The 23519-nt window shown below is 40.8% G+C and overlaps 1 protein-coding gene across 1 annotated transcript; it reads left to right on the forward strand.

The window, feature by feature from the left end:
• Positions 1-1677: 1677 nt before the first annotated feature.
• Positions 1678-5349, forward strand: six2a (SIX homeobox 2a). The gene is made up of 2 exons (XM_022195717.2): positions 1678-2741; positions 4127-5349. Exons 1-2 carry the CDS (start codon positions 2182-2184, stop codon positions 4437-4439), a joined length of 873 nt encoding a protein of 290 aa, XP_022051409.1. The 5' UTR covers positions 1678-2181; the 3' UTR covers positions 4440-5349.
• The last annotated feature ends 18170 nt before the right edge of the window (positions 5350-23519 follow it).

Here is a 23519-nt window from a genome sequence, read left to right on the forward strand (position 1 = left end):
GTTACGCATGTTTAATTTAGGAAATCATAATAAAATTATTAATGATATAAATTTCAATTTCTTTTTTAATATTTTCGCGCATCAGGCATCAACATTTCATTTCCTCTGAATTTTGGAACTTTTTTTTTTTTTTTACGCCGCACAGGTAATATTTACAGGTTTGCAAGGTTAGAAAAAGAAGCAGCTGTGTGAGTGTGTGTGTGTGTGTGTGTGGTTTGAGGCAGCAGTGTCGAGTGATGTGATACTGAGTGTGGGTGTAACTGACAATCGTATCTCTAATGAAGAGGTCCCATGGTGAGACGATAGAAATCTACCAACTGGTCAATCTTTGGCCCAACAGTCAATAACGCACATGTCTGCTCCTCCGTGACGCACCACTGAGTCCACCTGAATCCACAACAACAAGTAGCTCACATCGCTTTCTTTCTCCTCCATGAATCATAAATCCTCTTCTCCACCTTCCCAAATCCTGCTTCTCTTTTTAAATAGTCACTCTGAGCTGATTTCCTTCATACCTTATCTTCTAATCCTCCTTGTCATTTGGCTCATCTCTGCCTCTCCATCTTCCTCCACTCTTGTCAGCTTAAATACAAACGGAAATGTTTCTCTCACCGCTTGCAGACCGTTTTGGTGCTCCTGCTGCAGCCCGACAGCCTCTCCTCCTCCTCGGCTGTCTGTCCCAGCAGCTCCACGGCGCGCGCTTCATTTCTCCATCAGAGCGGCTGCACACCTTCAGATTGTTTGTCCTTCTGTGCGCCTCCACTGCCTCACCCCCCATCTAGATATTCATCACCTTTGTTATCACGGCACTGTTAGAATGACTTCTGCAGCAGCCCATTCATACAAAAATACAGAGATCATAAATATATGTTTAAGTTAATTAAATTCGGTGTAAGTTAAGTGTTATAAAGGAGAAATGTACGCATCTCTTGGAATATTAACGCGCACGGTCCGTCCTATATGTGCAAAGTCTAAAAATATTTGTCATGACTTGTTTTCTAGATAAACAACTTTCTGTACTTTTTGAAAGGCCTAATATGTTGTTTTTTCATACTTTTGTTATTATTTGGAACACGTCTCTCATCCAGCGCACTTTTGTGGTCACACTGGTGACATGCAGGTTGTTTTCACTAATATATCTTGCGTAAAGTTATTTCCAGTCACCTGTAAACCCACTTTTTACCGCCTTCCAATGAGCTTAAACTGCATGCAGGTGAGAAAATATAAATTGCCTCCCTCTGTCTCATACTTAATCCAATTTATTTTTGTTGCTATTTGTATATTTTTTTTCGCTTTTTGACAGCCACCCTAAATAGGTCATGGTACTTTTTGCGAACTTTCCATGAAACGCTGCTTCATTTGTTGTTCAGTTTTTTTCACTCCTATGAAGCGATGAAGTAACTAACTTTAAAGTTCCAGGCTTGAAGGAAATCTTGATTGATTTGTGAGAGCTGCCAGCGGCGTGAGGACACACTGCAGCTCTGTGCGCTCTGGCGCCATCCTTCCCCGAGCCGCGGGATCAGCGCGCCTCTCCTTCCCCACACTCCCCGCAGCTCCGAGCTCTTTGGCTGCCCGAGGTGTCCGTCAAAGTGAAGGGGAAGAAAAAAAGTGTTTTAGAGGAAAAATCTGAGCAACATTTCTATTGGGAGAGGCGGGCCGGTCGTGAAGAGAACAATCGGGTTGACTTTGCCAGGGAGCCACCTCAAAGCGTATCGGGTTACTTTGAGTGACAGCGTAACCATGGCAAATAATTTGACTAAGGCTATTGTCTTATCCTCACCATCCCCGGGTCAGATAACCGACCAATCAGAGTTCATATAATCGCTTGTCTTGCCAGCTTAGAATAATATTATTAAAACGAGCCAGCGAGCCTGGTCTCCGGGAGTAGTTTATGTTGAAACGGCATAGAAAAGGTGGAAGAGGACGGTGCAAGGAGCAGCAACTTTCTCTCTTTCTCAGCAACTTTATGAGGAATTGTCGCCTGGGGTTTTGCATGGCTGAATGGACTTGAGTTTATTTCACAAAACGCCGTTGGATGCCGCCTATACTCGGGCACTTTTAAGCTCTTTTGGGGACCTTTTTGTCGCTTATGGACTTAACGCGTTTTGGTTTAATGACAGCCTAAGAGGAGAGACGTGGAAGTAAGGCACAATCTAATCTGTATTGGTTTACGTTGTCGCCATGTCCATGCTTCCGACGTTTGGTTTTACGCAGGAACAAGTGGCGTGTGTCTGCGAAGTCCTCCAACAAGGGGGGAACATCGAGCGGCTGGGGCGCTTCCTCTGGTCCCTCCCGGCGTGCGAGCACCTCCACAAGAATGAGAGCGTCCTGAAAGCGAAAGCCGTGGTCGCTTTCCACCGGGGGAACTTCCGAGAGCTCTACAAGATCCTGGAGAGCCACCAGTTCTCGCCGCACAACCACCCGAAGCTGCAGCAGCTGTGGCTCAAAGCGCACTACATCGAGGCGGAGAAGCTGAGAGGCCGCCCGCTCGGCGCCGTGGGGAAGTACCGCGTCCGGAGAAAGTTCCCCCTGCCCCGCTCCATCTGGGACGGAGAGGAGACCAGCTACTGCTTCAAGGAGAAGAGCAGGAGCGTCCTGCGGGAGTGGTACACCCACAACCCTTATCCATCCCCACGGGAGAAAAGAGAGCTGGCCGAGGCCACGGGACTCACGACCACGCAGGTCAGCAACTGGTTCAAAAACCGACGGCAGCGAGACCGAGCAGCTGAGGCGAAGGAAAGGTATGACTGTCTGTACTTTTACCTAAAGACACACATCTCAGAGTAGGTTCAGCTTTTACTTTTTTTGGTTATCAGTGAAGTCATAAGTTGGCAGAATTTATTAAGAGAAATGCAGCTGAGTCACGACCAGTCACTCTTACCTCTGTGCGCCTGTGCAAAAATAGTTTGCTGACCTACATCTGGATAATTTATAGCACCCACAAAATATTGAATATCTCTCGGTCGTTATTTAATCCCCATTTTTCTCTCCACGGCTCAGTGTCTCTGCTGGATCCTTTATTCATATTTAAACTGAACTCCTGCTTGTTTGTTTGTGATAATTGTGCAGGCCGCGTCGAAAAGTTGAAAAGCAGGAAATTAAAGAGTTGTCAGGTAAATTACAAGGTTATAAACGTTGCATTTACCCCACTTTTATGTTTTAAGTAACCACACTTATTATCAGGTGAAGTTCGGCTTTTTACATTAAGATCAGACAAGAAAACCCAGTTAACCCTGCAGAAACTGGAGTGAACACAGAGCGTGTGTGAGGAAACATCTCAGAACACGTTTAGAAGATGTTTTGCGGTGTAATTGATGTGGCTCGCCTGTCTGGCCTCCACATCAGCCCCGGTGACATTTCATTAGGACTCGTTTGTACATTTTTCAAAGTTTGGAAATTATCATTGAGGCGTGCGGGAGGAGAGAGGTGTTCCAGTCAGGTGTACTCTCCGGGTTCGGTGTCTTCTTTCACCCTCTGGCCACTAATTCGGGCTGAAAGCTGCATGTAAATCATGTGTTCCCTCTGAGAAAAGCCTCACTGCAAACACATGAGCTGTGCCTTTTACGCAGCGCGCACACGTCTCCCAGTGATTGGACTTGTCATGTATTCAGACAACGCGGACGAACTTTGCGTTTAGGCCCAGAGTTTGCGCACTTTGAGCCTCTGCAGGACTCAGTCTGGTTGAATTGATTTAAACAAATGCAGGTTGAGTTTTTGAATAGATTTATTGTCTTCAGTCACCATGTTCTGGTGAACTGAACCTCTAATTATTTCACTGACATGCTAATTGTTTGCAACTTGGCACACATGAATGCATTACTGATGGATGCATTAATAAATAAGCACACTGAGCTTGTAGACGTTAATGAGCTTATTATAGATGTTGTAAATATGGTGTAACTCTGTCATTATTTCCAGGACACACAAAAGGATTACGTGTGTGTGGATTTTTAAAGAATAAAAAGCAACTTTTAAATGCTAATTTGTAAATATTTAATTTCCGTATTTGTTCTTGTATTTTTTTTATTCTGCATTATTGACATGAATCAACTTTTCGTCACTTTTTTCTCCAGTTTTTCTGCACTCGCACCAGACTCACGTGTCATTTTTGTTTTCCTGTTCGCAGAGAAAACAACGAGAACTCCAACAGCAATAGTCACAACCCATTGACTTCTTCCATGAATGGAAATAAAACTCTATTGGGGAGCTCGGACGACGATAAAACCCCCTCGGGGACTCCGGATCACACTTCTCCGAGCCCGGCTCTGCTGCTCGGCCCCAACAGCGGTTTACCGTCCCTGCACGGCCTTGCGCCCCCGCCGGGACCCAGCGCAATCCCGGTACCAACCGGCGCAGACTCGGTGCACCATCACCACTCATTGCACCATGACACCATACTGAACCCTATGTCTTCTAATCTAGTGGACCTTGGCTCCTAAAAATGGCGCAGAAAAAGGGGACAGAATGCACCATTTTTTGTTTTTGTTTTTGTTTTGTTTTTTTGGGAAAGTAATTTACGAGGTGGCGTGGGCAAAGCTTCAAGCACTTGCGGCAAAGGTGCAAAGCAGACAGACTGGAACACTGCGAAACCAGCCACGAAACAAATCATTTAGTCTCATATTCAACATTTTCAGTTTTCTTTTTTTCAACAAGTGGGGAAATATCCGTGAATGGGCGCAAATCCGAATCAAACGTCACCTTGTTGGGGAGATTATCTAGAAAAGTGTCGAAAGCAGAGCACTTAAAAATATTTTCACACCTACTCAGATATTTCTCCTTAATGCGCTTGAGGGAAATATAATTTAAACAATGAATAGATTTGAGATTATATGACTTGTTAAGACGCGTATTTTTTTTTGGCAGTAGTGGCACAGAAAGAGAGAAAAAGGGGGAAAGTATTTTACCGGAATGTAATAACGTAACATGTTATATTGTTGAAAACAATAACAATAAAGTGTCTTAATTCTTGTTACTATTACCGTTGTTATTTTAGGGGTTTAGATGTATCAGCAGACTCTGTAGGCACGAAGTTAAAGGTACCCCATGCCTTTTTGTTTACATCGGGTTTTCCAAGAGAGCCATAAGCATTTACATTTTTTTGTTTGTGTTTTTGTTGTTATTTTTAGGAGGGTGGGCTGAGGGGTATGATATTTTCAAGTGTCTTATACGAGCCGTGATGAGATGACAATATCTTAATCTCCTGATATTATTATTTACATTTTCATTTGGAAAAAAAGACTGCATGTAAACTTATTTGCGATAAATGATGAAACATAAAACGATTCACCTATAGTTTCATATACCCTTTACAATAAAAAGAAAAAAGAAACATGGATGAAAGAAAATCGAGGATTTTTGTGAATGATTCTTGTCAGAAAAAGAACAACTTGTTTGTTTACCAAGCATTTTATACTTTTTAAGCTGCATGCATGGGACATTTGAGAAAATGTTTTCCCACGCTAGAAATGTTTTAGGAGGTCTAACGCGTGCGTAATTTCGAATGGTGTCTTTGCGCTTTTAGGTCGGGATGTTTTGGGCACTTTTGCGCACACATGGCGCTCTTGACGGCAAACTGCCTGTTCAAATCTCACTTTCCACCTCCCTCTGGCTCTTCTGAATGCGCGCTGAGTTGTCTAATCAGATAGCATCACCTAAAATCAGGAGCTCTTAGCCTCTGACACGTATTCCTGCTCTGGGAAAGGGGATATCGTGTTTTTCGTGTGGGCAGTTTGCCGGCACGCACGGGTCGATATCCCAGGATTATCTGCCGTCTAATCATAAATGCTGCTAGGGGAAGTGTTTAAGGAGGAAAATTGTCTGTTCCTCCGCATTTCCCACAAGCTTGGATGGTGCCGCTGGCAGTAAAAATGAAAATCCAAAAGGGAGCTTGGAAGTTTAGAAATAGATTTTTTAAAAAGTTTTATGGAGAGAGAGGAGTGTATTTGTCACTTTTCTGAAATTGAGTGGATGTTTGTTAAAATGATCCCTTAAGGTCAAAGTTCATCCAAGTGATGTTAAAATGACAAAAAAAACGAGGGAAAGAAAAGTCCACACTGAATCCAGTCCTTTGTAAAAACAACACAAGTCAAGAGTCTGAAGCAATGTGGCATGTGGCCATTATAGGCAAAGCTGGGCGAAATTTAGACGTGCTTTTCCAACTAGGGGGGGCACCTTGATGTTCAAGTGATGACACCTTATCTTTCCACGCTCGGCTGAGGAGAACAAAAGTGCCGTAGTGTTTTTTGGCGGAGAGAGGAAAAAAAACAGAAGAGAGCTGGAATCGGGCGTTGAAAGAAGACACTTTGTTTGAACAGCTTCAGCCGAGCAACACCTCCAGCTCCCCCTCACTCAGCCAGCCTGCAGCCCGGCCTGTTCGCTGCAGAACAAACCTAAAACAACATCGTCTCTGCCTTTCATATTTCCATTTCCCCATCTTCAATTCAGGATTAGATTGATGCATTTTTCCTGGCTATTTTTTTTCTCCATATTTGTACGTTTAATATTGAGGACTTCTTCTTTGCCACTTGATGGATGTGCGTAATTCTACATTTGTTTTCCAGTATACGACTTTAAAGATTTGTTGTTGTTGTAGTTTGTCTGTAAGCAGAGAACATTTTCTTCTTGTATTAACAAGCCCAAAGCACCGTTTTGGTAGTAATTATCCGTGTGGCTCCGGTGTGTGGAGTGTCTCCCTGCTGTAGGATCAGTCGCACCTTGTTGGGCTCATGAAGGTCAGTTAGACTACACATGCAGCTCAAAGCTCACACTTGACAATTAACGAGGATCTCGGTGCATATCGGTCTATTCAAAACAAGCCCATAACAGCGGCTTGTGAGGAGACATAACACGGAATATTTGGCCTTTCACCAAACCAACCCTGTAACCCTCACAAAGAGCTGCGATTTTCTTCGTCTCCTCGTACTTTCACTCTCTCTTGTTTCCCATAAGGCTTGAAATGTGAACTTGAACTGGTATTATGAGTGCGCCATTTGTGCCCCTGGAAAGAGGGGGAGGCTGTTAAAACGTTCTGTGGGCAGGAGATGTTAGGAAAATCCGCCAGGCATTGGAGAAAAAGGCCTAACAAGAGGCGCTGTTTCTAAACGCCGGTTTGATTTCTGCCAAGCTGGCTTGTGGGGAGATCGACCATCCGGATGAAAGCAGCACAAACAGCTGGACAGGTGTGAACTGGTCCCTGCATCTGCGGCCTGTCGGGTCGGTGCAGTGTGAGGATGTCGCCGAGATGAAGTGTAGGACAACTTTACGCAAACAATCTCGCAGGATAGACGTTTAATGCTGCTCTGCCTCAGGAAGAAAATCGTGAAACAATCAGGGGAGAATGTTGAGTCCTGGCCTCGTAAAGATCACATCCATTCGCTTTTATAGAACCGTAAGCAAACGGTCTGCAGTAGTTGAGCTGCTCTGAAATGAGATCAGTTTTTGGGTCCATGACCGAAAACGACAAGAAATGAGCCACATGTAATTATCAGCTTAGGAGCATTTTATCGACACGTTTTCATTGTTTTAGCAAATAGTAGATTTAGATTGTTGTTAATTTCCACGATCAACTGGGAAAATATATTTAATTGAACACAAAACTTGTCTGTCTGCCGCAGTCTGTGGCAGTTTTTGTTTTACGCATTTTCATTTACTATTTACTGAATGACAGCCTTATTTTAATCACAGTTTCTGTAATTTTTGTGTTCCAAACGAGCTGCGAGACACGTTACTTAATTTTAGGGGGGGAATTAAATGTCACATTACTGTTTAGTTGCGCAAAACACGAGATTTTTCTCATCCTCTTCTTTTTAGATTCTGCGTCGTTGAACCTCAGAGTCATCAGGTGTGTATTCTGCTGTCGTGACACTATTATGACCAAAAAAAGTAGAGATATTTTATAAGTAATAATTTTCTTTTAAATGAGTGTTCTATGCTGGCTTGCTCTTTAAAGGAATTGCGTAAAAGCTGCATTATAAACAGGAATGTAGAACTCGGTCTATTCGCTTTTAAAAGGAGGATTTCCTCTTAGCAAATGTAAGATTTATTTATTAATTCTTAATCTTCTATATTTAAACAGTACGGAAAGAAGGAGCAGCAAACTGAGCACAAACGCTGCTCTGATTCAGAACTTTGATTTCTCTTTTTTATGATTATTATTATTATTTTAAAAAACAATCATAAGTTCAGATTTTACGAGAAACTCCTCTTGATAGATACGTGAAAAAGATACTCTGCTTCACTGAATTTGATAATAAACTGCAGGGAAGATTTAGAAAATAAAAGTAATCTTAGTTGATCTCAATAATAAATTGCACATTGGATTATTGTTGTCAGGTCTAAACAGACTGTATCTCCAAGATATATATATATATATTTTTGCTTCTGCAGAGTAAAAAAAGAAGAAAAAAAAACATCAACAGTGCATTAGAAATGGAAATGAAATTATCTCATCTTAGTGGATGTAATGCACAAATATGACCAAGCTTTTAATTGGCTTCATCCAGCAGCATCTCACACTCATTAAGCAGACGATTTGTTCAGTGACGTTAAAACACTTCATAGAAATGTCAGGTACAGTGACGGTGGTTATAATGTGACACATTATTGGCCCCAGTGGGGAAATTCTCTTTTCACTTAGACTCCCCTCAGGGAGGTCAGAGGTCAAACTTTTATAGCTGCAGCCTCAGAGCTGGAAGGGCTTCGCTGGTGTTGCTCAAGGAAACTTCAGCAGAGCAGAGAGATTAAATGATTCACTGACAGTTTGCTGAACCGCTGTGTTTGTCTAAATATAACGTCTTAATAATTTTAGACAAAAATGTGCAGCAAGTAAGCGAGCTCTGACTTCAGGTGTCGCCCCAGTTAGTCGAGGAAGATTGACAAATATCCCAGAGACAAATAAATGTATGAGTGTGACTATTTAACAATGCAAACCACTTGTTGCCTGCAGAGGTTGGTGCTAAGCAGTGAGTAAGACAGCTGGGATTTAAGTTACTGACACAATGCTACTGCAGAGTGGAAGCTGGCCGACTCAGACGACAGAGAAACACCAACTGTCTGCACCGTCACTCACATTAAACTCACATTTTATGCTTCAAGCAGCCACAGAAACATGAAAGCACGAAAACAACTATATTTAAACCCTTATATGTGCTTTAGTTGACGCTAAAGCATCGTTTTATCGTGCTGTCAGGTCTGAATTCTCATCAGGAACCTCTGCTTTGGATTCAACATGTTTATCATATTCATCTTCACTGGATCTAACCTGCATGTCAGATTCAGTTAGAAGGAAACTCTTCCCTCCCTGGTTGGAGATAACAGCAGGCGATTTATCAACACAGATGAAACCGTCAAGTGGAATGGGAATAACATGTTTCAGGCTGAAATTCTTCTCTCATAATCGAAAAGCCACAGCTGGACAATGAAAGAGCTGCATTGTCAGGAGGAGGGGAAGCTGGACGTAAACATTTTAGTTTAAAAACTCAAACACAAAATATACCTTCAACTTTTGATTATTTTACCTAAATATAATCATGATTTTTAAAAATTAACACATCATTATTCCTATAATAGATTTACCTATGCATTTTCCTTAATACGGAAATTATAACGTAATACAACCTTTATAAATGTTTGTCATCTTATGAAAGTATTTTTTAAATGGTTTCATTGTTAGTCTTGTATGAAATAAATCCACAGTGTCTGGTGGGGGGAAAAATCCTGTTGAGCTGAGAGAGTTTTGGGCTTCACCAAAGTAAAACATGCATTCACATGTGAATAGTTCTGATTTTAAGTGATGTAGTTTTGCTGGCAGTACAGCTTTTAGGAACAGATGAAATGACGTCCAGGACAAAAAAAAACAAAACAAAAAACAGGATAAGAATATAATCAAAGTTTAACAATCCCATGATTTTAAAAAGTCCTTTTTCCTCTCAAGTCAACACCCTGTTCGAGGGAGAATGCAAACATTACTTTCAATCTGAAGACCAGAATTTAAAACACAAGTTTGAAGCAAAAATAGTTTGGAAGAACTGCATCAAGCAACACTGAAATGAAATCAAAGATATCAATGGTTTCTGGTTCTGTTGCAATATTTTTAAACGAACCAGTCTGTGTTTTTAGTTATAATCTGTGATTCACATGGTCCAGAGAGATTTGGCCTAGAAATTATTTGACTGACTGTGACCAGTAATGCAATTGTTTTTGTTGTTTTTTTAAAGTGCAATTGCATATTTTATATATTACTGGAAATATTTATTTTTAGAATGGATGTTTTGTTTTCTTTGCATTTAATTCTTTCCTCTGTCTTGCAGCACTGTGAGGTCAAACACTCATCGATGATCACACTGACTTCAGCCTCTCCTCGGCCACGATGCATTTTTGCTTGTATCAGGTGTGTCCCATAAAACAGGATAAAACTGCAGGGGGTCTGGAGGAGCAGGAGGAGGATGGAGGGGGTGCAGGGTTTCGAGTTACGGTCAGAAAAGAGAGGGAGAGACGGTCAGGGGAGTACGAGCATTAATGTACTCCCTGTGAGCTGGACGCCTACTGTTACAAAACACACACTCACACACACACGCATACCTAAGTGCAATGTGGGGGCCCTCTGCTCAGTGAAAGGTCACCTGACTTCCATCCAGGGACCCGAGACATATCAAGAAATAAAGTTCACTTGGAGTCAGATAGTTAACATCCTCACCTTCACCAGCTACATTTACATTTAAACACTGACTGATGTTACTGACTGATACTAAAACTGCAAACTTAAAAAATAAACAATGGCAAAATGATATCACTGTAAATACTTATTTTGGAAAGCATTTTTTGGGCAGCGCATTTTGTTGCTTATAGTTTATACACCAACAAAATGACATTCATTCAACATTTTTTTTGTAAAACTGTTGTAATCATGCATGATATCTCTCATTTAACAGATCTATATACAGTTACAGAACAAATTGTAATTTTTTTTTGGCATTTTGTTGTTTCTTGACCTGAGACAGATCAAGAAATTAAGTTCATTTAGAGTCGATCATTTAACATCCTCACCTTCAGCAACACATATTTAGATTTAAACAGTAACTTTTTACCTTAAATCCCTCATTAGCATTCAAAAGGAGCATATAAACAGCTCATAAATAGTTTATAGTACACAATCTTATTGTTTGTAGATATAAGGAGATGTTTCTTAATCATATCTATAAATTATGCATTTATAAAAACACATGTCATTGCTTTATTTAGTAGACTATACACTAATGGATGATGAATTAAATCTGATCACAACTCTATTATAGTAGGTATAAGCAACTGCTTATAAATGCTAGACCTGAAGTTACTTGTTGCTGTGAAAACTATAGATTTTTTTTTTTGGGGGGGGGGAGGGTTTCGGAGTGTGTTGATGTAAAAAGTAACACAGGAAAGACTCTAGTGTTAATGTAAATGTGTGTGTGTTGCCCCAGGGTTTAAGGAGGGCTCACCTGGGCTTTTCCCCCCTACTGTAAATTCCTGGATAGGAGACAGACACGGGCTATTCTGATCGCATTAGGTTCACTCCGATGGCTTTTCCAGCTATTGTCACTTGACACCGTTCCATTAAATCTGTCCAGCTAAAAGATTAACTACACCATTCTTTATGCTTTCACTGGGTGTTCACTCGGGGCACCAAAGGGCAGGTTAAATCATGCACAAGATTTTCATAGTGCGCAGTGTTTTACGGTCAGCCTATCTCGATTTTTACTTGATGTTATATCAACTAGCAGCGCACAGTGTCACTCGGAAAAAATACTACGAAACCAGGCCATTCATCAGTTTAATCCCCCTTTGCTTTACACTCCTGACTCTTCTATTACAATAACATATACAAATGTGAGGATTTTTTGCTCTTTTTATTTATCTGTTCAATTAGGTTTACTATATAATCCTAAAAAAATAACTATTTATTAAAAACGATTGTTACTCATTCTTTAAAACACATTTATTATAGTTTCCACTGGATCATAATGGGACTGCCTTGTTTGTGGTGCAGGAAACACTGCATTTTTTTATTTTAAATCATCCTAATGAATACGTTCACTGAAACTTAATAGTAAAACGTTAAGAATGACTTTATACTTCCTTGCTTACTTTGTCTTCGTACCCTGAAACTTGTAAAACGTGATGCCTCTATGAAAACGACTAGCTGAGTCACCGATGGATGACAGCTTCTGCATGCTGTCATTATGGATTCAGCCGCATCAGGTAGGTGTTTGATTTCCTACTTTAAGACCAGATGCAGATGCAATTACTGTTAAAGTAGAAAACCCCCTTTTTTTTTACCAAAAATTTTAGATTTTAGCTCTGTCACTCTTGTGTGTAAGATATGACTTTGCTGTTTTGCACACTTAACTTACTCGAATACAAATAATTTTGCAGTCTTTCCTGTGCAATCGGGTTTTATTTTAAGATAAAGCTTCTTTGTAGTCATTGTGTGTGTGCTTTAATCTTTAGGCTGTACAATGTGAGCTAAGTTTAATTATGTTTACCTGCTCTAAATGTTTTCTTAAGTATTTCACAGACAATGGTGACAGTAGAACAAAGAAAAGATGGGTCATGAACCTGTAACACTGTTATGCAACTTTATCTAGAAACTAGTTGTTGCTTTAAGAGATTAAATGTTGTGCAAGTCATTTTACATCCTGCTCCAGGCTTGTCTGTACTAAGTTATGATTCTGATCAATCAGTATTAGTTGACTGTGCGTGTGTGTGTTCTTGTACTTGCTACGTTATGAGGACCATTTTCTGCATTTAACTATCAAAGTGAGGACATTTTGGCCGGTCCTCACTTTGAAACAGCCATGTTTGAGGGTGAAGACTTGTTTTTAGAGAACAGGTATGAATTGAGGTTTGGTTAGGGTAAGGATTAAGTTTAGGCCATCAGTTGTGATGGTTAAGGTTAGGGTAAGGCTCTAGGAAATGAATTACGCCTATGGACGTCCTCACTAAGATAGAAGTACAAACGTGTGCGTGTGTGTACAGTACAGGTTTGTCTGTTTCCAACTAAACACAGTAACGGGTTCAACCTGCCAGACCGTTGACTCAGCACACATGCTTTAATGTTGGTGCTGTGCCGGAAATAAAAAGACTTAACTGTTTTCAGAGACTGCTGAGGACAAATTTGCAAACCAGTTATGATGTATGCTACATGACAGCATGTACAGAAGGTATTTTGTAGAGGACAAAATCAATATTCTTCACATTTAGGTTTGCAAAAATGGTGTGGCCACTTAGTGAAGGGCAAACTGAGTATATCATCAAAGAGAGCTACTTTTTTTCATGCCTTTGTGACTTGAAATTCTGTAAAATTGATCACAAAAAGGAAAAAAGTTTGACTCGTCTCCACCTGAGACAGGAAGATTTTAACCATGGCAACCAATCTGTAACTGGACAAGAAAAGAGAAGTGTACGTGAGTATAAATGAACATGTCTGCTTAATAAACATGAACAGTTTCACATGATCCTATGACAACAATAAACATGCATCACCTGAGACACATACATGCCCAGGAAACCTCACCGCTGCACTCGCACACTGTACAGACACACACTGTCACACTGTATTCACTCCACTTAGTGCTGTGTAGATTTGTTTAAAGAGTAACAAAACCTCAGGACTGAAGTGATGAAAGCTGACTGTTTGGTTTTCTGCAGAATTTAGGGGAAAGCATAGAGCTAAAGGACTGACGGGCCTGACCACTGCTGCCACCTAGTGATCTGTAGGTGTAACTGCACATAAACAAGGAACATACGTGAACAAGACAAAGATAACAGCTTTGATCTGGTACTCAGGTAGGTGCTGTGCAGTAAAATAGACATTAATATAAACACATGATGACAAAATTAGAGTCTTTTGTCAAAAATGTCACAATTAAACAGACTAAAAAAGACTATCATAGCACGTCATCATCATAGTCAACAATTAAGTTCCTTCATTCATCCAACCTTTATTTGTAAAAGGTGGGCCAGTATGTATTATTTACTCTGTTTTGCGTGACTGACATGTATACACAGGAAACTAAGAGGACAAGTCATGCAGAACAAGAGTAGACAAGACGGAACACAAATATAACGACGTATAAAACCAATAAAAAATGGCGGCAGCATTGGTTATGTAACCTCACGGTCAACAGTAAAGATCTACTCATGTTTAAAAATCAATACATAAATTAATTAATTCATGTGTTAATATTCCAGCAACTAGAGTGCCAGGAAAATGATTGGCAATAACCACCTTAATAAAATTGTTTCTAGCCCTAATTTTACAAGCTATCATGTGTGTGTGTGTATATATATATATATATATATATATTTTTATTTTTTTTTTGCTTATTATTTAATGAAGAATACGTGTGTTAAAACAATGAGATTATTATAAATGTCCTCATACCTGATCTACATGGTGGAGTGACTTGTTCACTGTAAACTAATGCTAATCCAGCTGCTACAGTAATAACACTGTAGAGTATTTTGACATTTTACCTGTGCTTATGCATATTATACTCTGATAAAAACCCATTCATTCAGCATTTCTTCTAGGAAAACACTATGAAATTATACACAAAATCTCTCATTTACCAAACAAATCTCTGCACAGTTACGGGGGAAAAAAACTTTTCTGTTAATCATCACCAATTATGTCTAATTTTAGAAATATGTACACATATAAAACTTGATTGAACACTTTTTTTTTAAAAATTAGAATGAAATATTTCTGAAGTTATAGTCTCTTTATATGTAAAAACCCAATTTTCATTTTTAGAATTTTTTATTGCTTTTAAATTCACTTTATTTTATCTTTTTAATATTTACTGTCTTTCAAAAATACAGAAAAAAGGAAAATAAAACAGAATTTTTTGAATAAATTTCAGTTTCTGTTTTAGTGTATTACAGGTTGCCTACAGGTTGCATTAGGGATTCATTTTCTGTTAAGTTGCTAGTTTCCAAATGCTCTTTTTGTACTTTATTTGCTTGGCAGGGTCATTTTTGTTCAGCATTGCACTTCAGGTTAGTTTGAAAGAGCCACAGTTTAAAGAATTTAAATCACAGCTCACCTGCAGCAGTATTCATGCCATGTGTGCACTATGCAGCTGGAAGTTCTGTGATAAAAGACAACTTGGTGGAAAAAGATGCTGTCACATGATGGCAGGTACATTTTTACTGGTGGATAACATCAGTATGGTTGACATTAATGTTTTGCAACTCCATGTGCTTGTTGAATTTGTGTTTCAGGTTAAGTCACCGTGAAAATTGGAAAAGACAAAAAACAGAAAACTCCAGCTTTTCTGTTCTCTCTGTCCTTCCCTCTGTTCTCCATCCTCCCCCCTCCTCCCCCATCTCTCTCATTCTTCCTGATAACTTACACTAGACTGGTTCCCAAGCTGTGGACTCCTCTTGCTGTTTTTTTTTTCCTCACCCACAGCAGTGGCAGCTGCTTGAAGTCTCTTTTGCTTTGTTGCCATTAACTTGCTGCTTGATTAGCTTCTCCGCTGCATTTCAAACCCTCCTGGGTTTCAGCCGAGGCAATTTTATTGTGAGAAATGCAGAAAACATGCCACGGGTGTAATTTCACTACACAATAAGAGGTAGGCACAGAGGGGGGGTGTGTGTGTCAGTGACCTTAAAGCTTCTGTGTACACCATTTGTAATTCAGTGTACACTTGACTTGACACACACACGTGTAACTACTGGAATGGATCTGGAAGCCATGAATGCCATTAGCAGCTTGAATAGACAACAGGAAATGCTGCGTGCACTTTAGAGTGAATATATGAAGCTGTACGCTGAGTAGTTTTACATCCAATGCATTCTCTTTTGTTGTATGGGATCATTTCATGAATATGATCTTCTGATGACCCCTTGTGGTTAAAGTTGGACATTTCTTTGCATAATAGACTTGTTCCTTATATAATGCAAATATCAGTGTACAGTTAAAGTAACGGCTGGTCTGTGTCCGTTTTAGAGCAGCGAATAACTTGTGAATGTTAAAAATGGAATGTTTTTAGTTTTCTGTTGATTCAGAAGCTAATTAGAGATGGTTGTCTTGCTCATGAGCATAGTGGTTGTCAAGAAGAGGAGATGCTTCTGATGATTAAACAGCTGCTCAAGGTTGCCATGCTGACAATATTTTGATACAGAAATGTATTCAAGTTGTATAATAAACGGTGGAGTTACGAAATGAAATATCAAAAACCTGAAGCTGTGAAAAAGCATGAAGCTTGAATTTAAAAATGAATTATTTGGAAAGACGTTCACCAAATTAGCTCTGAAGCAGTCTTTCTCATCCCCACAGGTTCATTTCATGTCGATTTAATGAATGTTATTATAGTAACAATTTCAACAATAGTCACAGCTTATGCGTTAATTTGTCACAGATTGAATCTAATATTAATTACTGAACCCCACCTTCTGAAAAAAATAGAATACATCTTGTAATTATCAACATAAAAAGATAATAAGCTGTTTTTGGCATGCGACTGCATTACACCATAACATTTCAGGGAATAATTTATTTCTACTTTTTCTCAGTTGGGCTGATTATTGAGCAAATACCTGCTGAATTCTGTAAAACGTGTTAAAGTTTACATGCTGAAAATGGGATAAGTAAGCAGAGTGAAAGTGATCCTCAAACAATCCCTCTAGCAATTCATGAATGAATTCCAGTAATCTAAGAATGAGAGTTTGAGCTCTGGTTAGCAAAACTGTTTCTTCTGGTGGATGGATCACTAGATGGCAGTGTAACACAATGAGACAGCTACAGTTAAGTGCAGAAAGACTGTAAAAGGTAATCTGGCACACACAGTGTGTTCCAGATTATGTTCCTGCGTGTATCTGTGCTCATACATGCAGCATTTGTTCCCTGCGTGCACACATGTGACATTTGAATGAATGAATGCGAGGAAGTGCTATCTTAATCCCAGAACAAACGCTATCCAGTGTTTCACTCATCTCTCTTCCCCGGGGCTTTCTAGGCTACCAGTATGCTGGAGAGGATTACATCAGGGAAATCAAAAGAGTGCACATTTGCACATTGCCCGCTGACATTGTCACACCAAGAACAGACACCACTGAGTTAAGCCAATTGACCATTTACACAGCTCTCAACCTCTCCCTTTGCCCTCTCTCAATTCCCTCCAAGTGTTCACATTTGATTTTGCGTGTGTGTGTGTGTGTGTGTAGACAGAGGGGGGATACTGACAAAAAGCCCAGATTTGATGTTAAAATTGAAACAAATGCGTACTATTGTTTGCAATTCAGCATTCACTAAAATATTTTAACTTTTCCTGCCTCAACTCTTTTTAAATAATGTAATTACGATGTATCATCTTTGCTTTTAGCTCTCTGATGTTTCTGTGTGTTTGTATTTACCCTAACACACTGAATATCCTCATTGAAAAGCTCCACAACATTCTTGAGATGAGCAAAAACACCTGAACTTTGGGAACACTGTGAACTTGTGAGGGCTATTTGCTGCTTTGACCTGTAACCGCTCCTCTCTCATTCACCTCCACAGACATACATCAGGTCTCTGAGCTCCAAACACTCGGCCGTGTTCTCCTTCTCCTCGCCGGCTCTTATGGGAGCCGTGCAGCTGCTACTGGTGCTGCTGCTTGCTCAACTGGACTGAGTGAAGGCAGTGCGGAGGACAAGGCCAGTGTACGCTTCAATAATGCATGTGTTTTGGAGGCCACCTCGGGACAGAGGCCGTTTTTAAATAGGACGCTTTAAAGATGCTCCACGACCGACTCATGTACGGGAACCTATTAAATATAGAAAAAGTGGTGGGACAAAACAGCCGGCTTCAGCTGAGGGCCTCAGGAGCCCTGAGCCAGTTATTAACAAGCAAGGTACATCTCGTATGCACCTCTTTAGTAGATAGACACAGACAATGAACTGCAAGGGTGAATTTGAAACAAGACTTTCATTAAACTTTCTCCTTTTTTTCCAGATGGTTAATCTCCATCCAGGAGCAACTAAGACAAGTAAAACCTTTCACTTGGATGAAGTGAGCTGAGCATGTGCAAGGATGGACAGTTCACATGCAGGATACAACAACTTGTCTTCGCAGACAGACTGCAGGTATGTTATTTAAATCCATTTATTTATTTAACATGCACTCAATATTCTATGGCCTCTTAGATTTAGGAAACGTGCATGCTTTTAAATGGTGAATTAAAGATCCAAAGTGCTTTTTTTTTTTTTTTACCTCCAGGGTCTGTTAGCTAATATGTCTCTGGACGTTGGATGTATCTCCTCCTCACTGGTTGAACTGTAAATCGACTCTGGTGACCCTAAATAAAGGAGACTTCTACACTGATGTGAACCTGAAATCAGCCTGAATCCTCTTTTGGACATATGAGTGAGTACAAAACGGGGAAATAAAGAGGAAGTTCTTGCTCATGGCATATAACATACCAGCATACCCTTCTCCCCCTGCAATGACTTAATGGTGGATTCAGACCCGGTTGCCGTAAGCATTTTACTGTCCATTTGCAGTGAAACCTTCTCTGTTCCTCTTCCTCCCCCTGCCTTTGCTCTCCACAATAGGAACGTTAAACTCTAAAAGGCCGCGCTCCAGCGGACACCATTATGCTCCCCTCCTCTCCACCACCACCACCACCAGTTCCTCTATCTTTTGCACACCAGTCAGTCACTTGGCTCCCTGGCAGCCTCAGTGAAACTCTGGGTATCAGTTTTGAAAAATTAACCAGGGATCGGGGGTTCCATTACACTCTCTGGCGTCTGAATCCTTGATCTTGCACTAAATGGAGGAGTCGTTCCAACATCATTTGACTTTTATGCAATGAAACTTTAATAAAGGCGCCCTGTACAGTGAGTGTACAGTATGTGTAGTATGACTTCCCGCAGCCGTCCCTGTAGTGCAATGTTTCCTGCCTTCATTGACATTAACTAGAGCACAAGGAAGATTTAACAGAGAAGTCAAACACAAGCCTCAGTTGGCGCACGGATGGAACAGTTTGTCTTGCTGACTGCAAGCAAGTACAGTGGAGGAATACCACCTCAAATACTCTCTGCTGGAAACACTGGTGACTCCATTAGCACAAATCCATGTTGAGCACATGAGACACCACTTTGGACTCGTTTGTAATTCCACACCCTTCCTCTAGATGGCAGCCGAGGAGCGCGTTTGGCTCCCGGCTTGGTGCTGCGCTTTGGCCCGCTGCTGTCCTCTCTTGGTGCGGGCAGCTGTTTGTGACTCGGGGGCGAGGGAGGGGGGAGGCATCCGGGGTAAACCATCCTATAGCTTTGCAAATGGAGGTTAAATTGATAAGGACACCCAGACCTCAGTCAATCCTCGACCTTGTGTTCACTGCACGGGCACAGGAAGGAGGAGTGTCACCGGGGGAAGCTCCACTAAGGCGCGCTGAGGCTTTTTTTTTCATGGCGTCACATATTAGATCAACTATGCTGTCATATATGATCAACTGTTGTAGTATAATATGTATTTTTACATACATGGAGCCATCAGTGGCCTGATTTTCAAACATTCAAAGGACTCTAAACTGGTCAACTACGATGTCATGAATATATTTTTGGGTATTTTTCAGTCACAAAAACCTGAAACAGTTTGAGTTGGTTTATTTAGAGACATAGTCTGTAACTTCACCATCAAATTTCTAAGAATAGAATTTCACTTTAATTATTTTTAGTGTACAAGACAGTAACAGATGTCCAATTTAGCTGTGATGATTTTAAGAGATGTCAGAAAGTATCTGTGTTTTAATTTAGCTTTTATAGTCTGTGATGCAAAAGGCCTTGGGTGACATTAGGCCAATTTACGCAGTTGACCTGGAACCTTGTTTTTCTACCAAAACGGACAGATTTTTTTTTTCGTGTGTTGTCGTCACAAATCTTAGTGGTTAAAGGAACAAAAATTGGGGAATGTAATTGTGAGGTGTCTGGGCACAGCGGGACCGGGTGTCCGTGTCCAGGTTCATTCAGTGCTTTCAGTACCAGAGCAGGCAGGAGCTCCAGCTGACAGACAATAGGCTTCAGCATCAGACCCGGGAACAATCACCAATTCATGGAAGGAAAAGGGGGAGCGAGGAGGGACGGTGTCACCAAAATGCACCAAGGCCGGGAGTAGGATGGAGTCTAGTGGATTCTTAGTGGTAAACAGTTTGTGAGATGTGGTGAGACTCAAAGAGGCTGGGCGGCACAAGTAGAAGCTGAGGTGTATTTGATTAGAGCATCAGATGATTTTTAAAAATAATTTTAAAGAATGCATCATAATTAAGTTAGAATGATTTTAGCCAAACATGTCCTGATAAGGTGGAGCTGCAGCATATAAGCCCACAACAAGCGTCATTCCGGTTTATTCATTGAGTGGGCTGAAGATAAACAACCTCCTCTTTTTATTTGTGGCACATGGTGTGTATGATGTCTGAGCCTTTCTCAGTGCATGCATCAGTGCTGTACTGTGCCGTGCCATGCTAAGAAGGCCTGAGAACGGCGGCAGAAAACACAGGTGCTGGGGCTCTATTTAAGCTGCTCAGCCCCTCTGTCCACTCGGTGTGCACGAGGCGAGAGATCACAGCCTGCACCCATGCGTCCCCCCCAACCCCTACACACACACACACATACACACACAGCCGAGCTCCATATGTGCTGTCCGTTCAAGGCTGTGCGCGTGCGTGCGTGCACGAGAGAGAGAGTGAGAGGGGTGGTAATGTTCGCTTGAGTAAGCTAGATTTGGGTTGCTTTCATGTTATGCTTGTTTTAAAAAGATGAGGCTTGTGCAATGGCAGTCCACACTAATAAGCATTAGGCTGGAGTATTTCTTGACACCCCCACCACCACCACACACACACAAACTCCTCCCAACCTGAAAGGGAGAGGAGCCTATGATCCCATCTGCCTATGTAGGTAACCTTCATAAATGAGAACTGGTGCTGTATTTTTACGTCTTGTGTGACCCCCACGTTGCTATTTAGGAACTTTTCTTTTATGCTGGGTGTATGTGCATGTGATGATTGGTAAGAGTGTGTGTGTGATTGGGTTGGAGAGGGAAGTCGATCATTTGAAAAGCAGCAGGTGCATGGCGCCTGGCATTTGGTAAAATTACGCACAATGTGGCACGGACGTCCATAATCGAAATCACTCAAAGTCAAAATATCACACATGTCGTCACGTTTATGAATTATTATAAAGTTATTGATACGAACTCCTTAACTGCTCACTATTACCACATTACCTAACATGTTTCTAGCTGAATTTATTTAGTTTTTATGGTACATCTTACTTACTTTTATCCATTTGGCACAAAACTGCGTAAACACCTGCTCTAATTCTTCTAAAAATAGGTTTCGGGACAGTTGTTATTTAAAGGTTAAAAAAATATAATGTGCAATTCATGCAGATTCGGTTATTTTGGCCTTTGCAAAAAATGTCTTAATTGCTTCTAATATTTCACATAATAACCCAGAAAAGGAGAGCAGTAGTTCTGCGTCTACGGGAATGACAGGTCATGGTCATACAACTATAATTAGCACTCAGTCAAGAGGAATGCTGCTGCCCCTGCGTCTTACCTATTGAAGAAAGGAGACACTGAGAGCAGAAAGTTTAGTCCAAAGGGCCCCGCTCATTCCTGCACTGACAGCCGCGCTGGTGAGGCTATAGGGAAACTGGTGCTCTTTGGGTGCTGCATGAATACACACCAATGGGAAAGTTGTGTTCAGTTAACCGGTGAAATCCGAGAAAAAAAACAGGGCAGGGCAAGTATTTCTCACCGCCAAACTCCGGCCTAATAGTCTCCCCCTCCTCCCTCCTCTTGTTCCCTATAGTTGGATTGACAGTGCCTGCATTAACTTCACCATACAAGATGTTTTAGTTGGGAATGAAGACAAAGGCAAACTCTGACCTCTAAGCGGATCATCAGGACGCAAACAACCATCAATCCAAACGCAAATCAATTACATTTTTTTCTCTCAGAAGAGCATCAGCTTGTACTTTTGTCCATTTTAAAGACATTTTAAATCAGTCCAAATCTGGAAACCATCATAAAAACTAATCGTCTTTGTGTGTTGACGTGCAGCTGGATGTTACTATAAATCTTGTTTGACAGACGCACTTCTCTCTTCTTTTTTTTTCTTTTTTTTTGCACAGATAAACGCAAAGCAACTTCGGGGAGAGAAAAACATGCGGGTCTCCATTGTTGCCGCACTTGTCTCACATTCTCGTTTACTCTCATGTAAGTATCACACACAGAGATTACTCCTCGCTAAGTTCCTTTGTCTTGTGATCCATATTTGAGTTGACAGATCACGAACAAGAGCTCCCCCACTGTTAATGACCCCAGCCAGCAACAGATAGACTCACACTTCCAGCACTTTTTACTCCTGCTCCTCTGGCCTACATATACACAGAGACATTGTGTACCTGTTTACATGCGTCTCATTTACATTGTTAAACGCGCTCTAATGGGAAAATCACTATGAAGTTTAATTAATATTGACTTTTGGCGTGCCTCTAGCATCACATCCTAGCTGCAAAATCCTGTTATATTTCTGTGAAACATCAGTTGCTAGTTGCACTCAAGGAACTCCATTATAAATATACTGTTTGAATTTAAAAGTACACGTGCTACAGACGCGTGAAGGGCCGTAAAAAAGCAAAGTTTGCATCTTGAACCGACTTTTTTAACGCGACATTTCAAGCAAACACATTGCATTTATTTATTTTTTTAAAGTAAGTTAAGTTTATGTGCATATTTAAACTGTGTTTTCCAGAGCCGTGGGTTTAATGAACGTAATGTTGCGCAAATGAAGCCCATTCATCGCTTGTTTTGTATTCATGAGTCCCTATCTGTGGCTCCATCTCTCAGATATAGCCCTAATCCTCGTGTCCTCCTTTTCCGATAAAAATGCTCTTCAGTTTACGATTAATTTAATCTCAATCATAGCCAGGACTTGTCGCAGCCAATAAAACTTGTGGAGTGCGTAAATGGAGAGGTGGGGGGCGGATGATAAGGGTCTGGTGGTGCGGCGGTGCCATGGCCCCTCGGTGCTGTTGATAGGGCCTATCTGTCTCTAGCAGGCCGATTTAAGACCCGGAATGGGTTTAAAATATGATACAGATTTACTTCATCTGCGATCTCGCCAGTGAGTGCGGCTGGAGATGGTTTGTTTCAGCCAAGCGGGAAGCTCAGCTTTGCCTTTATAGCTTCGAGTATTTCTGGATCAGAAGTCGTGCGGTTGAAGCTCCTGACACTCTTGTTTTTGTTTTGATTGGTATCCATCTGGGGGAGACTTATGCATGGAGATAGCTTTTGCGCACATTTTCGTCCAGTAAACATTTACGCAAGAAAAAAAAGAACATAATCCATTGCCAAATCTAAGATCTTATAACAAAATTTGCCATTTTTCTCTCTCAGAACTTTAGTCAAACCGAATATCATTTTTAGCAGAGAGAGTTTCTCTGAACTACAACAGAACTAAAATGTTACCAGCTACATTTATCAGATGGAATTG

Source organism: Acanthochromis polyacanthus, chromosome 15, assembly GCF_021347895.1.
Source record: "Acanthochromis polyacanthus isolate Apoly-LR-REF ecotype Palm Island chromosome 15, KAUST_Apoly_ChrSc, whole genome shotgun sequence".
Taxonomy (NCBI): domain Eukaryota; kingdom Metazoa; phylum Chordata; class Actinopteri; family Pomacentridae; genus Acanthochromis; species Acanthochromis polyacanthus.

Bases quoted from the DNA above. Each gene is read 5' to 3' on its own strand.
- six2a (XM_022195717.2), top strand. From the start codon at position 2,182: ATGTCCATGCTTCCGACGTTTGGTTTTACGCAGGAACAAGTGGCGTGT. The intron at 2,742-4,126 runs GTATGACTGTCT...TCCTGTTCGCAG, and splicing joins GCAGCTGAGGCGAAGGAAAG to AGAAAACAACGAGAACTCCA.